We start from the raw sequence: 24,554 nt of genomic DNA on the forward strand, positions 1-24,554 counted from the left end.
GCGTCTCGTCCCTTGGCGGTGGGCGTTCCTATTTGATTGACGTTCCTCGGACGGGCGCATACGTGACGTCACGACTTTCCGACAGAAGCCGAACGTCATTGCGCAGGCGCCGTATAGAGTCGGCTCTATACGGCGCATGCGCAGCGACGTTCGGCTTCTTTCGGAAAGTCGTGACGTCACGTACGCGCCCGTCCGAGGAACGTCAATCAACTAGGAACGCCCACCGACAAGGGACGAGACGGGGAGATCTCGGTATGTACTTAAAAAAAAAAAAAAAAAAAAAAAAAGCCAGCCTACCCGCAGTGTAACGGGTCTTACGAATCTATTGTTAGCAATGTGTTTTAGGGGGAACCACCCCTTTAAGCTTTGACAAATCACCTGGAAGTTGATTGGTTTCCATGCAGAGCTGCACCATATTTTTCACTCTCCAGATTTAGAAAATCAATCCCTTTGTTTACCAAATATACCCCACTGAAAAGCTGCCCAAGCTTATAGAAAATAGCTCATGTATGATTAAATGTATGGCTATGACTAAGCACGAAGTACTAGTGCGAAACGCGTCACCTGTGTGCCCCATTTTCTTGCTGTGGCTTGTAGTGTTTTTTATTCTATTTTACCAATAAAGGCAACTAAAGGAATTTTTCCTGGAGTGCGGCTGTCCAAATATTTCTTTGTTCTTTATTATTAAATATACTTGTACAGCTGAAGGCCAGACACTACTGTTTGGAGACACAGGGTAATAATATTCTTTTACCATCCTCCAGTGATCCTGCCTGTGTGTCGCCGCCCCCCCCACTCCACTCATTTTTTTTCTACCTTATCTGTGGGGATAGAGTGTTAAGTATGATCAACCATCTGGAAGGTACCGTCTCCAAAGTTTAATCATGGAAACCAAAAAGTAGACTGGGACTTTGATTTGTACATTCTGGGGTGTAATAGAAACAAAACAATGAAAACATGTAAAAAAAATATATAACAGTTTTATTGGATATCACGAAGATTAAAAGGTTTGTTTTAATAACATATTCACAAATAGAGCATCTATATGGGTATCTATCTTGGCTTTGGGACCCAGTTGATAAGCCAACCCGTTTCGCAAGAAAAACCTGCTCCACCAGGGCCTCAGATCCTCTAACAAGTACTGTAATCATATACAGAGCAAATATTTACAAAGGCATCTGTTCATAAGATATTTCATATACAACTGAATTAAAAAGTTGTATATGAACTTGGTCTTCTCCATGCACCTTTTTCCTTACTGGTCGTTGTCCATATTCCCTGGCAGTTGTGGCTGAAATTTTAGTTGGCCTACCCGACCGTGGTTTGGTTTCAACAGAGCCCCTTATTTTCCACTTTTTGATTAGAGTTTAAACACTGCTGATTGGCATTCTCAATTCCTTGGATATCTTTTTAAATACCTTTCCTGTTTTATACAGTTCAACTACCTTTTCTCACAGATCCCTTGACAATTATTTTGCTTTCCCCATGTATCAGAATCCAGAATTGTCAGTGCAGCACTGGATGAAAGATGCAAGGGTCTGTCAGGAGTCTAGAAACTCATTGACCTTTTATACACACACACACACTAATACCAAGCAAACAGATCACAGACTGACTTCATAACCTGGCATAACTCTTATGTAATAGGCCATGAATGATAATCCTCTATGTACCGACGTACCACTCCTCTTTTCATGACCAATACTATGTGATTGTAATGCCACTTTCTGATTGCAATGTAGACTGAAAATTTTAAAATAAAGAAGAAAAAATTTAATTGCCCATGTATTTCTTGTTTACAGGAACTTTAAAAACACCAAAATGTCTATGGATTGCATCAATTGCTTCGTCAAGAACTTTCCCTGGGCTTGTACACATTCTGCTGGCTTTCCATCTATAGAATTTTATTTTAACTGGAGAACCTCTTTAATTCTCTTGAAAAAATGGAGCACTACTGGTTAAGACAACCACAACAGACCTTTCATTTCACAATGACTCTCTACACTAACTTTCAACAGTATAAATGGAAGATCTTCACCTGAAATTGTAAATTATTAAGACATCCCCTATAGAGCTTATGAGGATATATCTCAGCATGTAACATGAACAATCACTGCTGTCGAAATGAAACTAGTGTATTTCTATTCTTACAATCAATGACTCCACATCACCCAGTTTCTCTTTTCACTAATGGCCCAAACTCCAACTTTATTTAAAAAATTTTTTACAATAATTTTGTATTTACTTATGGTATGTTTAACTTATACAAGGTTTGTGTTACTGTAACCTCCTATAAATATTGTTTCATGCTAATTATTCCCTGATTTATGCAGTTTGTAGGTCGGCTCCATCTCAATGTGATCACTTGCAGTTGGATCTTGATCAAGCAATTATATACCTCTATTAGCATTTGTACCTTGATTTTATCCCCCGCTGCTCTACACGGGGTGTTTCTATGGTAACTGTCCCATTGTTGTACAATCATTTCTATAAATTATCCTGCAGTAAGTCCTGTAAATTATTTTTTTATCTATGCATGCAAATGATATTTAGATTTATGGAGGTGTCTGTATGTGTTGCTGGTTTAAAGCATACATATTTAGGAAGCGGAGAAATGGTACTAAAATAATGGAATTGCATTGCCAGATAAATGTATCAAAATGGGATTATGCATAAACTATAAGTTAAAGAAATACCACTTTTTTTTTTTACCATAATAATTATATTGTTACTTTTAAAAATACACATTCTAAAGCATGTGTGCAATAAATAAATGTAGGTACACACACATAGACTTTACTTGAGTTATGTAGGTAGGATGAGAACATTTAAAGGGTATTTTTTATTTTATGGTATAAGACAGTGGTCCCCAAACTGCGGACCAGGGGCCGTTTGTGGCCATTTGCTTGCTCTTAGCTGGCCCTTGGGGTACTTTTTCATTCATTGTCACCAACTAAGGGGCACAATGCCTCTCATTGACACCAATGAAGGGGTACAATTCCTCTCAATGGCACCAACAAAGGGGCACAGTTCCTTCCAATCACACCAACAATGGCACAAATAATGGGGCACAGTTCCTCCCAATGACACCAATGATGGAGCACAGTTCTTACTAATGACACCAATGATAGGGCACAATTCCTTCCAATGATATTTGTGTAAAGATATGGAAAGAACCCACATCTAAAGATAACAAACCAAATCTGCATATATTAATACATGACTAAATCTTAAAAAGTCACTACGTGACCTTACTAGACATATTAGTGTGCCAACATATGGTAAAGGCTTGTTGGCACACTAATATTGTTATCTTTAGATGTGGGTTCTTTCCATATCTTTACACAGGTATTAATGCTACATTGTTCCAATTTACCTTATTTTGCTCTATTCCAAAGTTGTGTGGTGGCTTAGATTTGCATTATACACAGCACAGTTTATTCTTTATATATTCTTCCAATGATAACAGGGCACAATTCCTCTCATGGACACAAACAGTGGGGCACAATTCCTACCAATGACACAGACGATGAATCACAGCTCCTCCCAATGACACCAACAATGTGGCCCAATAAAACCAACGATGGAGCACAATTTCTACCTAAGACACCAACAATGGGACGCAACTCCTTCCATTGACACCACAGATGGGGCATTGTTTACTCCAACTGATGCTGGGACATTTTCTACTCCTGATGACCACAGTCCGACACCCCTAAAGTCTGACAGACAGTAAACTGGCCCTTTGTTTAGAATGTTTGGATACCCCTGTTATCAGATAAAGAATGATTAAAATGCAGTCTAAAAATACAATTCACTAAAACCATTAGAGTAAAACCTTGGTTTGTGTCAAGGAAATTAGTAGACCAGACTATGTGACTGCAAAAGAGGAAACCCAAGACGTATATAGGTAAGTATAATAATTTATTAAGAAAAAGGGGCAACACCCCACCACCTCCAACAAAACACAGTGCAATAAATAAATAAACAAGCAGTGACAAAACGATGCTAAAGACAATATGTACAGTGTTGGGAGATACCGTACTCATAAACAGGCCAGGCCATACACAGGGAGGTCATAAGAAGGATAGAGGACGGGGAATGAGCAGGAACAGGGAGATGATGGATGGGGATCAGAAGTCCAGGATAGGGATCAGGTCAGATCAGAAGCAGGGTCAGGATAGCAGGCTCAGGGTTCGGATATCAGGGTCAGGATAGTAGAAAGATACCAGGGCGAGGTATGCTTGCACACGCCGGGTATATGTAGAGGTGTGGCGATTGAGTTCAGGTCACACCTGAGCGCAGTAAAGGCCGTCTCCACACTGCCAGGGTCCATCCGCTGGTGGAGACCAGTACTGCATCCCAAAGGTGATATAACACCAGCAGGGAGAAGTTCTCCTGACAGTTCCAAACTGCCAGGAGACACTTGCTAGTGAAACGCAGTACTGCGAGCCAGATAATAAATAGCACCAGCGGATGGAACCTTTCCTGACAGTTTGAGAGCGTTTTACAAGACAAGCAAAATGTTTTAATACATTTTGCCTAGATATACAAGCCATGTCTTGATATAAAAGAGTAGAGTCATGTCACAACTGAGTATAAAAAAAGAAGAGAGGAGCCTCTAAGTGTAGCAATATGGTTACATTTAATGAAGATACAACATTTAGCAACATATTGCTACACATAGGAGGTGCCTCTCTTCTCTGTTTTACCCTGTAAAAAAAATGCTTTGATATACAAGTGCTTTGGATTACAAGCATGTTTGGAACGAATTATGCTCGCAAACCAAGGTTTTTTTTTTTACAGTCTGTGTTCTGTTGGGGGGATTGCCCTTCATTTTCTGTCCCATAGATACAACAGGAGGTGATAGAAAATCTAATGTATGTTGGCTCCAGAACAAGTGTTCCCAATGGAACAGTTCTTCTCATATTTTATTCTGGTAAGAACTGTAAAATGCTTAATTTCCCAACACCCTCAAACAGAGGGCAAATATAAACAGCAGGGACACAGAAAGCAAGAAAGTGGGCCAGATTCACAGAGATACGGCGGTGTATCTCCTGATACGCCGTTGTATCTCTGACTTACACTGGTCGTATCTATGCGCCCGATTCATAGAATCAGTTACGCATAGATATGGCTAAGATCCGACAGGTGTAACTGTGTTACACCGTCAGGTCTTATTTTCAATTTGAAAATGGCGCGGGGGGCATTCCCGCTGATTTACACTGAATAATATGGAAATCAGCGAGATACGCAAATTCACGAACGTACGCGGCCCCGACGCAGTGTTGTTACAACGTTTCCGTAGCGGTTTTCCTGGCGTATACTTACCCCTGCTTCTATGAGGCGCAGCCAATGTTAAGTATAGCCGTCGTTCCCGCGTCACTTTTGAATTTTTTTACGTTGTTTGCGTACGCCGATTCAGAAACCCGCGCGTCGCAAGTTACGCTCACGTCGAAACCACTGACGTCCTAGTGACGTCAGTGGGAGCAATGTACGCCGGGAAATTTCGCGGGCGGCGCATGCTCATTTAAATAGGCGCGGAAACGCGCCCGATTTAAATGGTACACTCCCCCTAGCCGCGGAATTTGAATTCCGCCGGGGGTTTTACGATCCGCCGCCGCAAGTTTGGAGGTAAATGGTTTGTGAATTACCCACTTGCCTCTCAAACTTGCGGCAGCGTATCTTAAATCAGATAGATCACGCGGATCTAAAGATCCGCTGATCTACCTGAATCTGGCCCAGAGTGTTTTGCTCATCCCTACTCCCCACACACACACACATACACACATACATACATACAGTATATATATACTGTATACACAAGGAATGGCCTATTGTTTTGGGAAGTTTTCATAAAGACTTTGCAAACACCTTTCCCCCAGCCTCACTAGTATAAACTAGCTTGCCATTCCTTCGGGTCCAATTTTCCAGCTGCGTGGTCTGCCTTTAGTTGCTACAGTTTATGCTCCACTTATGCAAATTCCGTATAGACAGCCAGAGCATGCACCAAATGATGACAGGGAACTGTGTTTAGTGCTCACAACAGAGATGAATTCTCTAAAAGCAGGCTTCTGCAACTTGTTGCTCAAGATCTGCTGTGAAACTACAGTTCTTAGCTTACCATGCAGCCAAACAGTATGTATGGCATGGTGTGTGCCATCTGAAGAATCATTTTTCAGCTTCCAGACTCCCACAGCGTAACGCACAGCTGTTTCCATCAGCATTCAGAGACACTGAGCTTATAAACAACCGCAACAATCAGCTGCAAAGACAGAATTTCACTTTGAAGTGGGTTTTAGAACCTCTTGGTATCTAGTGGTTTTTGTGCCCATCCTCCTGGAGACTAGCGGTTTTCTTGTTTTAGTATACCCCAGTATCTAGCTTTTTTCAGCTAAAATCAACTCCAGTAAAAAAAATAAACTGATATTCATCAATATAAGAGGCTAATACACACATACAGCTAGATTCACGTAGGGCGGTGTATGTTTGAGCCGGCGTAGCGTATGGTATTTGCGCTACGCGCCGTAAGTTAGAGCGGCAAGTGCTGTATTCACAAAGCACTTGCGTCCTAAGTTACGGCGGCGTAGCGTAAATGTGCCGGCCTAAGCGCGCCTAATTCAAATTGTGAAGAGGTGGGCGTGTTTTTATGCAAATGAATCGTGACCCGACGTGATTGAAGTTTTTTACGAACGCCGCATGCGCCGTCCGTGGACATATCCCAGTGCGCATGCTCCAAAGTACGCCGCAAAGACTTATTGGTTTCGACGTGAACGTAAATTACGCCCAGCCCCATTCACGGACGACTTACGCAAACGACGTAAAATTTTCAAAATTCGACGCGGGACCGACGTCCATACTGGCTAGGCCAGTTTTTTGTTGGACTAACTTTACGCCTGAAAACGCCTTACGTAAACGGCGTATCTTTACTGCGACGGGCAATCGTACGTTCGTGAATAGGCGTATCTCGCTGATTTACACATTCTAGGCGTCAATCAGCGTTCACGCCCCTAGCGGCCGGCCTAAATAGAAAGCCAAGATACGACGGCGCAGGCCGTCGTATTTTAGCTAGATTTAAGTGTATCTCAATTTGAGAATACACTTAAATATACGACGGCTTAGATTCAGAGTTACGACGGCGTATCTACTGATACGCCGGCTTAACTCTTTCTGAATCTGGCTAATAATGTATATATTTATACATAAAAAATTTATATGGTATGCCGTATGAAAAAAGCATTGGTGATGTAGTTGTATAAATTCATATTATAAACAAGTGAACACAATGCTATAGGCACTCATAGGTATTTGAAGAGCATAAATACTGTATTTATTGGCATATAACATGCACTTTTTCACCCTGAAAATCGGGTGAAAATAGTGTGTGCGTGTTATACGCCGATACTGCAATTTGGACTGCCTTGGAGAGACCGGGGAGGGGGGTGGGACGAGCGCCGTCAGATTACATACAGTGAAAATCTCCTGTTTACTCAGCTGCCTCTGTAATAGGAAGTCCCGTCTCCTGGCAGCATTGGACCAGTGTTCTGTCTATCATAGAAGCCGTCCAGGAGGCGGGACTTTGTATTAAAAAGGCCGCAGAGTAAACAGGAGATTCTCGCTGTATGTAATCTGATGGCGCTTATCCCGCCCCCTTCCCTGTTCCCTCTGAGGCAGCAGTAAACTGAGGTGAAGCTGCAGATGGCCATTGGTCAGGCTGCATTCATGAAAATGGTGAGGCTGCATATGGGCATTGCTCAAGCTGCATTGATGGGCAATTGTGAGACTGCAGATCGCATTGATCAGGCTGCAGATGGGAAATGGTGAGGCTGCATTGATGGGCACTGATCCTTATTTTGCTTCAAAGTACTCTATTTAAAATGTAAGTTTTTTTCCTGAAACTTCCCTCCTAAAATGAAGGTGCGTGTTATACACCTGTGTGTATAACACGCACAGGCGGTAATTAACCACTTGCCGCCCGCCAATGACATATTGACGTTGGCAAAGTGGTTGTAGAATCCTGACTGGACGTCATATGACGTCCTCAGGATTCTGAGCCGCTGCGCGCCCCCGGCGATCGCGGCGATCTTTTTTGCAGGGTGTCAGTCTGACACCCCGCAACACCGATCAAGGTAAAGAGTCTCTCAAGGAGACTCTTTACCACGTGATCAGCCATGTCCAATCACGGCTGATCACGATGTAAATAGGAAAAGCCGGTAATCGGCTTTTCCTCACTCGCGTCTGTCAGACGCGAGTAGAGGAGAGCCGATCGGCTGCTCCTGTGACAGGGGGGGGGTTTGTGCTAAACGATTATCAGCACAGCCCCCCCCCCCCCCCCGAGGATGCCCACTGGACCACCAGGGATGCCCACTGGACCACCAGGGATGGCCATATAGACCACCAGGGATAAAAAAAAAAAAAGATGCCACCCTAGACCACCAGGGATGAGGAGGACACACAAAATGGATGCCAATCAGTGCCGCAATGGATGCCAATCAGTGCCCACAATGGGCATCACTGATTGGCAGGCATTGTTTGGCACCGATTGGCATCCATTAGTACAACGCATACAATAGTGCCCATCTATGCCCATCCGTGCCACCTATCAGTGCCCATCCATGCCGCCTATCCGTGCCCATCCATGCCGCCTATCCGTGCCCATCCATGCCGCCTATCCGTGCCCATCCATGCCACCTATCCGTGCCGCCTATCTGTGCCCACCTGTGCCACCTATCCGTGCCCATCCATGCCGCCTATCAGTGCCCATCCATGCCGCCCATCAGTGCCACATATTAGTGCCCATCAGTGCCGCCTTATCAGTGCCCGTCAGTGCAGTACCATCAGTGCAGGAGAAAACGTACTTATTTACAATGTTTTATAACAGAAACAAAAAAAAATCGGTAATTTTTTAATTTTTTTTGCAGAAAATAAATATCCCAGAGGTGATCAAATACCACCAAAAGAAAGCTCTATTTGTGGTGATAAAAATTTAGTCTGGGTACAGTGTAGCATGACCGCGCAATTGTCATTTAAAGTGCAACAGCGCTGAAAGCTAAAAATTGGTCTGGGCGGGAACTATGCCCTGTATGGAAGTGGTTAAAGACTTTACAGACTTTAGTCGCCAACGTTTCGGTGGATCACAGCCCCACATGATCAACGCATTTAGAATTCATTATAGAGGACCTTCACCCGAATCCTCAAAATAAAAATTGGGATGCCTTTAAAAGGTTGGGAAATAGCCATTACTAACAATATACAGTATGTACTTTTACATGCATGCATTTGATTACCTTGATTATCTTATTGTTTTTATCTTCACTGCTGTTATTCCTACAGCCATTTTCAGTAAGGACGGAGGACAATCACCCCCCTTGGGTTCCTGGAATTGTTTTTTACAACCTCATGTTATATACAGTATCTCACTAAAGTGAGTACACCCCTCACGTTTTTGTAAATATTTTAATATATCTTTTCATGTGACAACACTGAATAAATTACACTTTCCTACAATAAAAAGTAGTGAGTGTACAGCTTGTGTAAAAGTGTAAATTTACTGTCCCCTCAAAATAACTGAACATACAGCCATTAATGTCTAAACCGCTGGCAACAAGAGTGAGTACACCCCAAGTGAAAATGTCCAAATTGGGCCCAATTAGCCATTTTCCCTCCCTGATGTCATTTGACTCGTTAGTGTTACAAGGTCTCAGGTGTCAATGAGGAGCAGGTGTGTTGAATTTGGTGTTCTCTCTCATACTGGTCACTGGAAGTTCAACATGGCACCTCATGACAAAGAACTCTGAGGATCTGAAAAAAAGAATTGTTGCTCTACATGAAGATGGCCTAGGCTATAAGAAGATTGCCAGGACCCTGAAACTGAGCTGCAGCACAGTGGTCAAGATCATACAGCGGTTTACCAGGACAGGTTCCACTCAGAACAGGCCATGGTCCACCAAAGAAGTTGAGTGCATGTCCTCAGCGTCATATTCAGAGGTTGTCTTTGGAAAATAGACGTATGAGTGCTGCCAGCATTTCTGCAGAGGTTGAAGGGGTGGGGGGGTCAGTCTGTCAGTGCTCAGACTATCTGCCACACACTGCATCAAATTTGTCTGCATGGCTGTCGTCCCAAAGGAAGCCTCTTTTAAAGATGATGCACAAGAAAGCCCGCAAAACAGTTTGCTGAAGACAAGCAGACTACGGACATGGATTACTGGAACCATGTTCTGTGGTCTGATGAGACCAAGATAAGCGTATTTGGTTCAGATGTTGTCAAGCGTGTGTGTCGGCATCCAGGTGGGGAATACAAAGACAAGTGTGTCTTGCCTACAGTCAAACGTGGTGGTGGGAGTGCCATGGTCTGGGACTGCAAGAGTGCTGCCAGCACTGGGGAGCTACAGTTCATTAACCACTTGCCGCCCGCCAATGACAGATTGACGTCGGCAAAGTGGTTGTAGAATCCTGACTGGACGTCATATGACGTCCTCAGGATTCTGAGCCGCTGCGCGCATCGCGGCGATCGTTGTTGCAGGGTGTCAGTCTGACACCCCGCAACACCGATCTCGGTAAAGAGTCTCTCACGGAGACTCTTTACCACGTGATCAGCCGTGTCCAACCACGGCTGATCACGATGTAAACAGGAAGAGCCGTTGATGGCTCTTCCTCACTCGCGTCTGACAGACACGAGTAGAGGAGAGCCGATCGGCGGCTCTTCTGACAGGGGGGGTTCGCGCTGATTGTTTATCAGCGCAGCCCCCCCTCGGATCGCCACATGGACCACCAGGGAAGCCCACCCTGGACCACCAGGGAAGGGCAAAAAAAAAAAAAAAAGGGGGCAAAAAAAAAGTCAAAAAAAAAGTCTGGAAAAAAAGATGCCAATCAGTGCCCACAAATGGGCACTGACTGGCAACATAAGTAAATCAGTGCCGCCCCACAGTGTCCATCAGTGCCGCCCCACAGTGTCCATCAGTGCCGCCCCCACAGTGTCCATCAGTGCCGCCCCCACAGTGTCCATCAGTGCCGCCCCCACAGTGTCCATCAGTGCCGCCCCACAGTGTCCATCAGTGCCGCCCCACAGTGTCCATCAGTGCCGCCCCACAGTGTCCATCAGTGCCGCCCCACAGTGTCCATCAGTGCCACCCCACAGTGTCCATCAGTGCCACCCCACAGTGTCCATCAGTGCCACCCCACAGTGTCCATCAGTGCCACCCCACAGTGTCCATCAGTGCCACCCCACAGTGTCCATCAGTGCCACCCCACAGTGTCCATCAGTGCCACCTATAAGTGCCGCCCATGAGTGCCCAGTTCCGCCCATGAGTGCCCATCAGTGCTGCCCATGAGTGCCCATCAGTGCCGCCCATGAGTGCCCATCAGTGCCGCCCATGAGTGCCCATCAGTGCCGCCCATGAGTGCCCATCAGTGCCGCCCATGAGTGCCCATCAGTGCCGCCCATGAGTGCCCATCAGTGACGCCCATGAGTGCCCATCAGTGCCGCCCATGAGTGCCCATCAGTGCCGCCCATGAGTGCCCATCAGTGCCGCATACCAGCGCCGCCAATCAGTGCCACCTCATCTGTGCCCGTCAGTACTACCTCATCGATGTCCATCAGTGCCATCTCATCTGTGCCCATCAGTGCCGCCATATCAGTGCCCGTAATTGAAAGAGAAAACTTATTTACAAAAAAATTTCCAGAAAAAAATAAAAACGTATTTTTTTTTCAAAATTTTCAGTCTTTTTTTAGTTGTTGCGCAAAAAAAAAAAAAAAATCGCAGAGGTGATCAAATACCACCAAAAGAAAGCTCTATGTGTGGGGAAAAAAGGACGCCAATTTTGTTTGGGTACAGTGTAGCATGACCGCGCAATTGTCATTCAAAGTGCGACAGTGCTGAAAGCTGAAAATTGGCTTGGGCGGGAAGGTGCGCAAGTGCCTGGTATGGAAGTGGTTAAAGGGGTTGTAAAGGTTCGTGTTTTATTTTATTTTTTCTAAATAGGTTACTTTAAGCTAGTGCATTGTTGGTTCACTTACCTTTTCCTTCATTTTCTCTTCTAAATGTTTTTTTTCTTTGTTTTCTTTGTCTAAATTTCTCACTTCCTGTTCCTCCTCAGTAAGCTGTTCATTAAGCTGTTCTGAATGACTTTCCACCACTCAGATGATGGTGGAAAGCTTACTGAGGAGAAACAGGAAGTGAGAAATTCAGACAAAGAACAAAATCATTTAGAAGGATAAATCTATGCAAGAGAAAAATTGATGAAAAAAATAAAAAGAGTGAAAAAAAAAAACATGCGAGAGAAAAATTAATGAAGAATATTGAGAAGTGACCGTAAAAAGATGAAGAATTAAAATTCAAAGATTGATTTAACTGGGGTTCTCACCTTCAGTGTTTGAAACCTTGTTAAGCCAGGGCACCTACTACAAACCTCATGAATACTAGAATGTGGGAGAATTTGCAGAATTAGAGGATTTAATCATCTGTTCCCTGCTGTAAGGCTATCATTAGAAGGTCTGTACGCATAGGTGTGCGCACGGGAACACCCCAATCCCCTTGTTCGCATTAGAATTACCCCTGTATGTCGGTGGGGAGACGGGAAAGATCTCCCACTGAGCAGCTCTGTTTATAAGAGAAGTGTGAAAGCACTTCTCTCTCATTCTGAATCCTAAGGCAGGGACATAATGTGACGGGCAGGGCATACACAGGCATGTGTGTTTAAGCTTTGGTGTGCACACCTATGTCTGTACAAGAATATACCCTTCAGGAACATTCAGGTACCTTTGCGCAGTTTTTACGGAGATGCAGGGCAACGTTTTTGCCCTGCGCCCCCGCAAATTCTCTGCGCTACCCGCGATTCACGGAGCAGTAGCTCCGTAAATTGCGTGGGCGCTCCGGCAAAATGCCCGGCGTAAGCGCGTGCAATTTAAATGATCCCGTAGGGGGCGGGAATCATTTAAATTAGGCACGTTCCCGTGCCGATCGTAGAGCGCATGCTCCGTCGGGAAACTTTCCCGACGTGCATTGCGGCAAATGACGTCGCAAGGACGTCATTTGCTTCAAAGTGAACGTGAATGGCGTCCAGCGCCATTCACGATTCACTTACGCAAACTACGTACGCGGGAACGACGGGTATACGTAACATTGGCTGCACCTGCTAATAGCAGGTGCAGCCTTACGCGAAAACCGCCGTACGCAAACAACGTAAACTGCGTACGCCGGGCTCGCGTAACGTTGTGAATCGGCGTTAGTATGCAATTTGCATACTATACGCTGAGCACAACGGGAACGCCACCTAGCGGCCATCGCAAGAATGCAGCCTAAGATATGCGGGCATAAGAGCCTTATGCCACGCATATCTTAGGCTGCAGTCGGCGTAACGAGGTTCCTGAATCAGGAGCATTCGTTACGCCGGCGCAAGTAAGCAATTGCGCTGCGTAACTATGGTTACGCTGGCGCAATTGCTCTCTGAATCCGGGCCATTGTTTTTTCCATTGGGATTTGCAAATAGTGCTGGGTCTGTTGTCTCACCTTCTATTTCTTCTAGATCAGACTTCCTCCACATGGCTGGTAACACTGAAATCTGTATTTCTTCCGGCTATCGGGCCAGATTCAGAAAGCCGCGCGCAAAGTTGCGGCGGCGTAACTTTTCTTATTTACGTTAAGCCGCCGCAACTTAACACGCAAGTGCTGTATTCACAAAGCACTTGCGTGTTAAGTTGTGGCGGCGTAGCGTAAATTGGGCGGCCTAATTCAAAATAGGCGGGTAGGGGCGTCTCCTATTTAAATTAGGCACGTCCACGCGCCGAACGTACTGCGCATGCGCCGGCCTTAGAAAAATCCCAGTGCGCATGCTCCGAATTATGACGGTGTTTTCGACGTGAACGTAATCTACGTAAATCCCCATTCACGGACGAGTTACGCAAACGACGTAAAAAAATTCAAATTTCCCACGGTCACGACGTCCATACTTAACATAGGATGCGCCTGCTTTGGGCAGCTTTATCTTTACGTCGGGAAAACCCTTACGTAAACGGCGTAAAGTGACTGCGTCGGGCCCGCGTACGTTCATGAATTGGCGTATCTCGCCGATTTACATATTCTCTGCGTAAATCAGCGAGAACGCCCCCAGCGGCCATTTTAAAATTGCAGTTAAGATCCAACGGTGTAATGCAATTTCGCCTGTCAGATCTTTGCTGCAAACCGGCTTATCTTGTTTTCTGCATACAGAAAAACGGATAAGCCGGTGCAAAGTGTGAGTTATGCCGGCGTATCACTGATACGCCGGCATAACTCTTTCTGAATCTGGCCCATCGTGTCCAGGAGATCTTGGATATCAAAACTTCAGGCTGTAAATTTACCTTATTGCTACCATCTGAAGGACTGCAAATCTTTACATCCGAGTCAGGACATTGTCTTTCCAGAATGTCCAGAGTCAAATGTCAGAGTCACCACAAGCATTAGATGAGGGGTTAACCACTTCCCTATCGCCCATAGTCATATGACGTCCTGGGCTTCCTGGCCGTCGAGGGGGCTCGCGCGGGACCCGGTGCACGTGCCCGACGGCTGCGATGTATGCCAGGCACCCGCGATTGCCCGCAATCACAACAGGACTGTGGATCTGTGTGTGTAAACACACCGTTCCACGGTCCTATCAGGTGAGGAGACTGATGTGTGTTACCAGTACAGAGGAACACACATCGGTCTCCTCCCCTTGTGAGTCCCCTCCCCCCTACAGTTAGAATCACACATTAGGGAACATATTTAACCCCTTCAGCGCCCTCTAGTGTTAACCCCTTTCCTGCCAGTCACATTTATACAGTAATCAGTGCAGTTTTATAGCACTAATCGCTGTATAAATGAGAATGGTCCCAAAAATGTGTCAAAAGTGTCCGATATGTCTGTCGCAATGTCACGGTCACAATAAAAAAAAACGCAGATCACCGCCATTACTAGTAAAAAAAAAAAATGCAATAAAACTATCCCCTATTTTGTGGACGCTATAACTTTTGCGCAAACCAATCAATAAACGCTTATTGTGATTTTTTTTTACCGAAAAACATGTAGAAGAATACGTATCGGCCTAAACTGAGGAAAAAATTTTTTTTTTATAGAATTTTTGGGGGGATATTTATTATAGCAAAAAGTAAAAAATATTGCATTTTTTTTTCAAAATTGTCGCTCTATTTTTGTTTATAGCGCAAAAAATAAAAACGGAAGAGGTGATCAAATACCACCAAAAGAAAGCTCTATTTGTGGGACAAAAAAAAAAGGACGTCAATTTTGCTTGGGAGCCACTTTGCATGACCCCGCAATTGTTAGTTAAAGCGACGCAGTGCCGAATCGCAAAAGGTGCTCTGGTAAGGAAGGGGGGTAAATTCTTCTGGGGCTGAAGTGGTTAAAGAAATACAAGTGGTTCCTTCTTCCAGAAGTTCAGGCAATTGGCTCTTTAAGCCTTGCAGTGTCAGAAGTGGGCTTTCATTGTCCACTAGGATATATGCATGGTCGCTGGTCAAGGTAGTCTGGTGGACTTATGTGGCTAAGATTAATCCATTACCTGACTGCACAGCCCACTTTACCAGATGGATTGTGTACTCGTGGGCAGAATTCAGAGGTCCAGAACTATTCTGCAGGGAAGCAGCCTGTCCATATATGGCAAATTTCTAACCCATTACAAAATATTTTTACCCTTTTACAAAGTCAATCAAGCAACATTGACAACAGGTGAGCTTTGCTTCAGTTTAAACTAATCTAACAATATGCTGATTAACCACTTAAGACCCAGACCTTTAGGCAGCTAAAGGACCCGGATAGTTTTTGGGATTCGGCACTGCGTCGCTTTAACTGACAATTGCGCGGTCGTGCGACGTGGCTCCCAAACAAAATTGACGTCTTTTTTCCCCACAAATAGAGCTTTTCTTTTGGTGGTATTTGATCACCTCTGCGGTTTTTATTTTTTGCGCTATAAACAAAAATAGAGCGACAATTTTGAAAAAAAATCAATATTTTTTACTTTTTTTCTATAATAAATATCCCCCAAAAATATATAAAACAATATTTTTTTTCCTCAGTTTAGGCCGATACGTATTCTTCTACCTATTTTTGGTAAAAAAAAAAAAAAAAAAAATCGCAATAAGCGTTTATCGATTGGTTTGCGCAAAATTTATAGCGTTTACAAAAAAGGGGATAGTTTTATTGCATTTTTATTCATTTTTTTTTTTTACTACTAATGGCGGCGATCAGCGATTTTTTTCGTGACTGCGACATTATGGCGGACACTTCAGACAATTTTGACACATTTTTGGGACCATTGTCATTTTCACAGCAAAAAATGCATTTAAAATGCATTGTTTACTGTGAAAAATTACAGTTGCAGTTTGGGAGTTAACCACAAGGGGGCGCTGATGGGGTTATGTGTGACCTCATTTGTGTTTCTAACTGTAGGGGGGTGTGGCTGTAGGTGTGACATCATTGATTGTGGTTCCCTATAAAAGGGAACACACGATCGATGACATCGCCACAGTGAAGAACGGGGAAGCTGTGTTTACACACAGCTCTCCTCGTTCTTCAGCTCCGGGGAGCGATCGCGGGACTCCAGCGGCGATCGGGTCCGTGAGTCCTGCGGCCACGGAGCTTCGGACCAGGTCGCCTGCGGCGCGCGACCCCACGGCTGGGCTTAAAGAGCCACGTACATGTACGTGGATGTGCCCAGCCGTGCCATTCTGCCGACGTATATCGGCGTGAATGGGTCCTTAAGTGGTTAAATACTTCAGCATTACCCTTCCTTGTTTGTTTTATGTGTGCTACATCCCATATGTATGTGTATGATGCAATCCCTGTGTAAGGAACTGAAAATTGTATACTTACCCAACAGTAACATTTTCTTTTCTGACACTCAAGCATGACAGCATACAAATCCCTCCAAGGGCTTCGCATTGAGTCTTGTTACAAGAAAGCCATCTTGTGGGGGTTGTCTCCTTTTATAGTCTAACCGATCCTGTGACTCGGCAGGGGGTGGAGCCTATATGTGTATGCTATCATGTTAAAGTGTCAGGGAAGGAAAATAAATTTTCAGTTTTATTCACAGGATATTAAAACAAATTATTCTAGGTTTTTATGCGTGCGTATTTAGTAAAAATAGGTTCAACTCATCTAACGTAGGAAATTTGTTATTGATTGCTATTGGTACTCCTCTTTATACTTTCCAAGCAGTAATGCCTTAATGGGTGGTGTTCTTTTTAAACCCTTAAGGCCCATACACACAATCAGACTTTTCGACAACAACGGTCCGACGGACTTGTTTTATCGGACAATCCGACCGTCTGTATGCTCCATTGGACAATTGTTGTTGGTTTTTCAAACAGACAAATGTTTGCTGTGCATGCTCTCAAACTTTGACAACAAATGTCAGATGGAGGATAATACGATCGTGTGTACACAAGTCCATCGGACTAAAGTCCAAAGTTCAAACAAGCATGCTCAGAACCAATGCTAAACATTAGCCAACAATAGCAGAAGTTGTCCAAAGGGTGATAGTAAAGAGCTGAAAAAAAAAACACGTGATTTGGCGAAAGTTGGCTGAAAATGTTCTGCCTTGTGTATGCAGAACAAGTTCACGGCTAAAGCCCATTCGGACCAAAATCCACGGAAAAGTCTGATGGAAGTTCGATCGTGTGTATGAGGCTTTACCCACACTTCAGTTGCTTGTACGAATCAGACCTTGTTAGGTAGAAACACAAACTTATTGTGGTTGCTTTTTTATTATACTCTTGCCCAGGGTTTGACAAATTTGCTTGGAATCTAGGAGCCAGCTAAAAAAGTTAGGAGCCAGAAAACGTACCCCGTCCCGACGAGCTTGCGCGCAGAAGCAAACACATACGTGAGCAGCGCCCGCATATGTAAACAGTGTTCAAACCACACATGTGAGGTATCGTGATTGGTAGAGAGAGAGCAATAATTCTAGCCCTAGACCTCCTCTGTAACTCAAAACATGCAACCTGTAGATTTTTTTAAACGTCGCCTATGAAGATTTTAACCACTTAAGGACCGGACCAATATGCTGCTAAATGACCCAAGGGGTTTTTACAATTCGGCACTGCGTCGCTTTAACAGACAATTGCGCGGTCGTGCGACGTGGCTCCCAAACAAAATTGGCGTCCTTTTTTCCCCACAAATAGAGCTTTCTTTTGGTGGTATTTGATCACCTCTGCGGTTTTTATTTTTTGCGCTATAAACAAAAATAAAGCGACAGTTTGGAAAAAAATGAAATATTTTTTACTTTTTGCTATAATAAATATCCCCCAAAAACATATATAAAAAAAAAAATTTCCTCAGTTTAGGCCGATACGTATTCTTCTACCTATTTTTGGTAAAAAAAAAATCGCAATGAGCGTTTATCGATTGGTTTGCGCAAAATTTATAGCGTTTACAAAATAGGGGATAGTTTTATTATTATTTTTATTTTTTTTACTACTAATGGCGGCGATCAGCGATTTTTTTCGTGACTGCGACATTATGGCGGACACTTCGGACAATTTTGACACATTTTTGGGACCATTGTCATTTTCACAGCAAAAAATGCATTTAAATTGCATTGTTTATTGTGAAAATGACAGTTGCAGTTTGGGAGTTAACCACAGGGGGCGCTGTAGGAGTTAGGGTTCACCTAGTGCAGGGATCTGCAATTAGCGGACCTCCAGATGTTGTAAAACTACAAATCCCATCATGCCTCTGCCTCTGGGTGTCATGCTCGTGGCTGTCAGAGCCTTGCTATGCCTCATGGGATTTGTAGTTCTGCAACAACTGGAGGTCCGCTAATTGCATATCCCCGACCTAGTGTGTGTTTACAACTGTAGGGGGGTGTGGCTGTAGGTCTGACGTCATCGATCGAGTCTCCCTATAAAAGGGATCACTCGATCGATGCAGCCGCCACAGTGAAGCACGGGGAAGTCGTGTTTACATACGGCTCTCCCTGTTCTTCAGCTCCGGGAGCGATCGCGACCCCCGACCCACGTCTAGGCAGGGACGTACAGGTACGCCAATGTGCCTGTACGTGCCATTCTGCCGACGTATATCTACATGCGGCGGTCGGGAAGTGGTTAAAGGGTAAAAGTTTGTTGGCATTCCACGAGCGGACGCAATTTTGAAGCGTGACATGTTGGGTATGAATTTACTCGGCGTAACATTATCTTTCATAATATTAAAAAAAGTGGGGATAACTTTACTGTTTGTCTTATTTTTTAATTAAAAAAAGTGTAATTTTTTCCCAAAAAAGTGCGCTTGTAAGACCACTGCGCAAATACGGCGTGATAAAAAGTATTGCAATGATCGCCATTTTATTCTCTAGGGTGTTAGGATAAAAAATATATATAATGTTTGGGGGTTCCAATTAGAGGGAAGAAGATGGCAGTGAAAATAGTGAAAAATTACATTAGAATTGCTGTTTAACTTGTAATGCTTAACTTGTAATACCAACGGCCACCACCAGATTGCGCCAGCTTACACATCTGGTGGTAATAACAACGGCTCACCACCAGATGGCGCCAGCTCACAAAAACATTTTTTTTTCTTTTTTGCCCCCCTTCCAAGCCAAGTCGCCAGGACCCTATTTCTAGTCGCCATGGCAACCTGGCGACCGGGATTTGTCGAGCCCTGCTCTTGCCAATACGTTTTAAATGTGTGAACTAAAAGCGAAGTGCAGATCCATCTTTTTCTGGACCTGCGTTTATGGTGTGGAAGGCACATGGACTGTGCACTCCATTGGGGAGCCGATGGATCCCAGGGAGAGGGGTCATACACTACATCAGTTCTTTTTGCTATGGCAATCATAATACTCACTGATATAGAAACAGATACACAAAATGAAACACATGAAGCTGATTATGTTTTATATGGAGAATCACATACCTCTCATTATTTTCATCCTTCCTGTGTGTGTGATCAGTTTTCTCAAGGAAAGATCTTTTGCCACCTTCTGTCTGGAGATACTGGACAACAAGTGCACAACATTCTTCAAGGTCTTCTTTTTTCAAAGGCTTCATGTAATTACAAAGACTAAAAAGATAAAAAGTAAACACCACACTATTAAAAGCACATACCAATGACAGCAACAATAAACTATTAAAAATAAAAATATCTAGACTTGAAAAACGTTATATGTTGAACATACTCATGCTCACTTTATAATACTGTATCAGTGATTTATATGTAGGCTATAAAGTGCTGATTTACCAAAAAATTTCTAGTTGGACTAATTATTCACTTGGCTGTATACAAGTAGAACCCCTATTCCCCAAAAAATTGGGAATATAAAATCTACATAAAAACTGAATACAAGGAATTGAGGATTTGCAAATCTCACAAGCCCATATTTTTTTTACAATAGGAAATATAAAACATATCAAATGTTGAAGCTCAGAAAATGTACTATTTAAAAAAAAAAAGGAGGATTTCATCATACTTACCTGTAAAATCTGTTTCTTTGAGTACATCACGGGACACAGAGCATACTAACCATACTAAGGACTACATGGGTTATATGCCACCTAAAGGGGAATGGACACTGGCAGATAGTCAAACAGGAAGTTCTCCCCTATAAAACCCCTCCTACACAGGAAGGACCTCAGTTTTGTAGCAAAGCAATGAATATCCCAAAAAAGATGGGAGGGATCTCTGTGTCCTGTGATGTACGCAAAGAAAAGACCACCTTACCACCTGACGCGTCAGCGCTGTTGCGTCATCGGCTCTGTGTCCTGGCTCGCCCGCCTGTAGACACCACGGCGGTGCTGGGGATTCCCTACTGAGGTTGTCCCCACTGGTATGTTCTCGACATCCGAGTCTCCCTTCACAGACGACTACCATCTGTCACTGCAGGCCATCTAACCACCTGAGGTACTGTCTGTAGTCACTTCACCAGTGACCTACCATCCGTCCTGGTTTAATATTGTAACCTTTCCACAGCGGCATACTGAGAGACAATAGTATCGATATTAACCATTCCATCACAGGACTCTACTTAGTGGCTTTCATTCTGGACCCATTGTTTTATCAATCATATTTTTGTAGATACATGAGTTTTTATTATTGTGTGTGTTAATACCTTGTTATTCCTTATTTTAGACTATAAAGTTTCATGACTTTATTCATTGAGCGCTGCTTCTTTTGTTTTTGTAAAAAACCTCCAGAGTATGCAGTGATCTTACTTCTGCCAACTGAAGATCAGAAAAGAAGGCAAGACATTGTCTCGATTCAAGTGAAAACTTGACACCACTCTAGGCAATAAAAATGGATGAGGACGCAACATCACCTTATCATGAAGCAAGACCAAGAACCTTGACCTTGCATGAAAGAGCCGCCAACTCTGACACTCCATTTAGTGAAGTGAGAGAAACCAAAGAAGCCACCTTCCGAGATAAAGGACTAACAGAATATCCCAATTGGTTCAAAAAGTGACCTCTGCAAGGACAGTCAAGATCAAATTCAAGTCCCAAGGACCCAAGAGTGGCCTGACAGGCACAACTGTCTACTTACATGCTGTATGAAGTATGAATCAACGAGTGAGAAACAGCAGCCTCTGGGAAAAAATGGACAGGGCCGATTCTTACCCCCAATGGTGCTTAAGGCCAATCTCCTTTGCCCTACTGATTGGAGAAAGAAAAAGAAAATCTCCCACTCACGTTTTTCTGCGGGTGCCACTTCCTGGCTTCACCCCAGGCAAAAAAAAATATTTCCAAGTCCTGTAAATGAAGTTCCCCAAAGCTGGCTTCCAAGGGCTCAACAGTGCTGAGACAGGACTCATAACCCTTAGGTCCTGCTGGACTGAGTGTGTCCAAGGAGTGACCTCCGCAAGACTCACTATGTATTACTAGTGCATCTACCCCTATTGCCATAGGGGATCTTGTCCTGGACACAACCTGTCCCAACTTGTAGAATTTGGAATCTAGTAGATTTACCTGCAGAGTTTCACCTGCAGAGTTTCCCCTGCCACCATTCTATACCTGGAATATGCACTGATGAGAGACAGCACTTGTGCTTTTCCAGACAGAATATGGCTCACCTTTCTGAGCCGCATTACTCTTGGTAGATTTATATATATGCCCCTGCAGAGGCATTTCCGGACAGAACCTACAACTGGTTTGTCCCATAATCCAGAGCAAGGCGTACTGTCCAAAAGTTCCAAGATATCTATGGGCAATATTCTCTCCTGTAGAGACCAAGTCCACCGAACTGTAGCCACCCTCAAACCAAATGGAGAAACTGGCATCAGTGGTTACCATCTTCCAATTCCTGAAATTAGGAATTCAACCTTTCTAGAATCCGAACCATCAACCACCAATATTTAGCTGCGCAACACCCCGGGAATAAAGCCCCCGACAAACCAATGCCTGGATCTTCAAGTTTCAAAAAGAGAGAATGATCGTCTGCCAAGACCTGGAGTAGTACTGTACATAAGGAACGTGCTTTGACCTAGATACAGCATCCTACTGCAAAATGTATCAAAGGAAAACCTGGAACAACTGCTTCCTGAGCAAAAGTTATTGAGGTATACTGAGATGGACACCCCCTGCATTCTTAGCATGTCCAGCACTGGAGCTAGGAGCTTTGTGAACCTCAGACGCTGTGGCCAGCCCGAAGGATGGTCACAAAAAAGAAAACAGACGACTTCCCTCTAATTACAGAAATCTTTTGATGAGGCTGGAAGCAACCCAGCACATGGAGATGTGTGTTTACTCATGATTATGGGTCTCGCAATCTACCTCTTGCAGAGAGGTCATTACTGACCAGACTGAGCCTACCTGAAACAGAAGGATGCCCAGATGATTGAAATCTTAAGATAGACCTCATGTCCCTATTCAGTTTTGAAACTGCTACCATTTAATTGTTTTACGATAAGCCCATAACTTTTGTTCTAAGAGCCACTGCAAGGCAAAGACTGACCCAACTAAGGAAGGAGCGAACCACCTCAGAGACTGCTCTGAAATCTTATGGTCTGAGATACTCTCAAACAAAGCAACCTCAGATGCCTCCCTCACTTAGGAGGGAAACCTAGGTAGTCTCCCATCCAAGTACTAACCAGGCTTGATCCGAGATCAGGCGCCACAGTGGCTCAGAATAACCCTTATGTCATTGGTCCAACAGAAGACGTGACCATTGCCAGACCACTGAACCCGAGGGCGGTGTACCTGCCTCACCCTTCTGGAGTAGCTAGTCTAACAGGTACAAAATATTGGGGACTGCCAAGTTAAAGTATCACAATGCTGAAAAATGGCCTGGACAGGAAGGGGGTTGAACATGTACATTCTTCAAGTGGTTAAAGTAAAAGTGAAAACAGACCTTAGCAAAGTGATTTAAAATAATTACAGTGAAACAAATTTATCACTGGTGTAGCCAATTCTTTCTTAGTTAAACCACTTGCATGTAGTCAAGGGGTTTAGAGTGATTTTCAACAATCACCATACTGTATTATGGTTGCCACAGCGGTCCCAGTCTTACCAGACCAGTTTAAGCCAGCAACAGTGTACCTGTCAGGGACACCGATTGCCTATACTAGTATGGCAGTGATCAGGGACACTGGCTGCCTGCACTGGTATGGTGACACTGTACTGGTATAGATAGCGATCAAGGATCCTGTCTGACTGCACTGGTATGGTGACCCTAGTGATCAGGGACATGCTATGGTAACACTGTATTGTGTAACAAAACAAAATCCAGCTGCCAATCACTGTGGAAACACTCTCTGCTTTCCCTCACAGCCAATTGGTGTGAGAGGAAACAGATCGCTGATTGCAACATACAGTCTTCATTTACATATGTGATCAGTCACAGTAATTACATGGTACATGGCCAATTTCTTTTCCTATCCCATTCTCTGTGATCTGCTGCATCCTGCAAGAGACAGACGAAAGCAATATTCCCAACACACACGTTCCTGAAAATGGCTGAAGAGTGAGTGGGTGCTGTAGCTACCACCGGTTATAGACCGGAATGACTCAAGGTAAGAGATATGTGGAGGTATATACTTCTTTAGACACTCTGGCCCGGATTCAGAAAGGAGTTACGTCGGCGTATCTCCAGATACGCCGCCGTAACTCCGAATGCTGGCCGTCGCATCTCGGCCCCATGATTCGTAGAATCAGATACGTAAGTCTCCTACGCCGTCGTATCTTAGAGTGAAATATTTACGCTGACCGCTAGGGGTGCTTCCCTAGACTTCCGCGTTGAATATGCAAATTAGGTAGATACGCCGATTCAGAAACCTACATCCGCCCGGCGCATTTTTTTACGTAGTTTACGTAAGGCTTTTTCCGGCGTAAAGTTACCCCTGCTATATGAGGCGTAGCCAATGTTAAGTATGGACGTCGGGCCAGCGTAGAATTTTGCGTCGTTTACGTTGTTTGCGCAAGTCGTTCGCGAATAGGGCTTTGCGTAAGTTACGTTCACGTCGAAAGCATTGACTATTTGCGGCGTAATTAGGAGCATGCGCACTGGGATACGTTCACGGACGGCGCATGCGCCGTTCATTAGAAACGTCATTTACGTGGGGTCACACTTAATTTCCATAAAACACACCCACATCTT

The 24,554-nt window shown here is 44.1% G+C and overlaps 1 protein-coding gene across 2 annotated transcripts in view; it reads right to left on the minus strand.

Annotated features, from left to right (window-relative positions):
* Positions 1-24,554, minus strand: part of KIZ (kizuna centrosomal protein) — a 247,657-nt gene that overhangs the window by 161,456 nt on the left and 61,647 nt on the right. For both annotated transcript variants that reach the window (XM_040351175.1, XM_040351176.1), the window contains exon 7: positions 19,884-20,030. In XM_040351175.1, coding sequence (XP_040207109.1) covers positions 19,884-20,030 — 147 coding nt within the window. The remainder of the gene's footprint in view (positions 1-19,883; positions 20,031-24,554) is intronic.

The sequence above is a fragment of the Rana temporaria genome, chromosome 4, assembly GCF_905171775.1.
Source record: "Rana temporaria chromosome 4, aRanTem1.1, whole genome shotgun sequence".
NCBI lineage: Eukaryota > Metazoa > Chordata > Amphibia > Anura > Ranidae > Rana > Rana temporaria.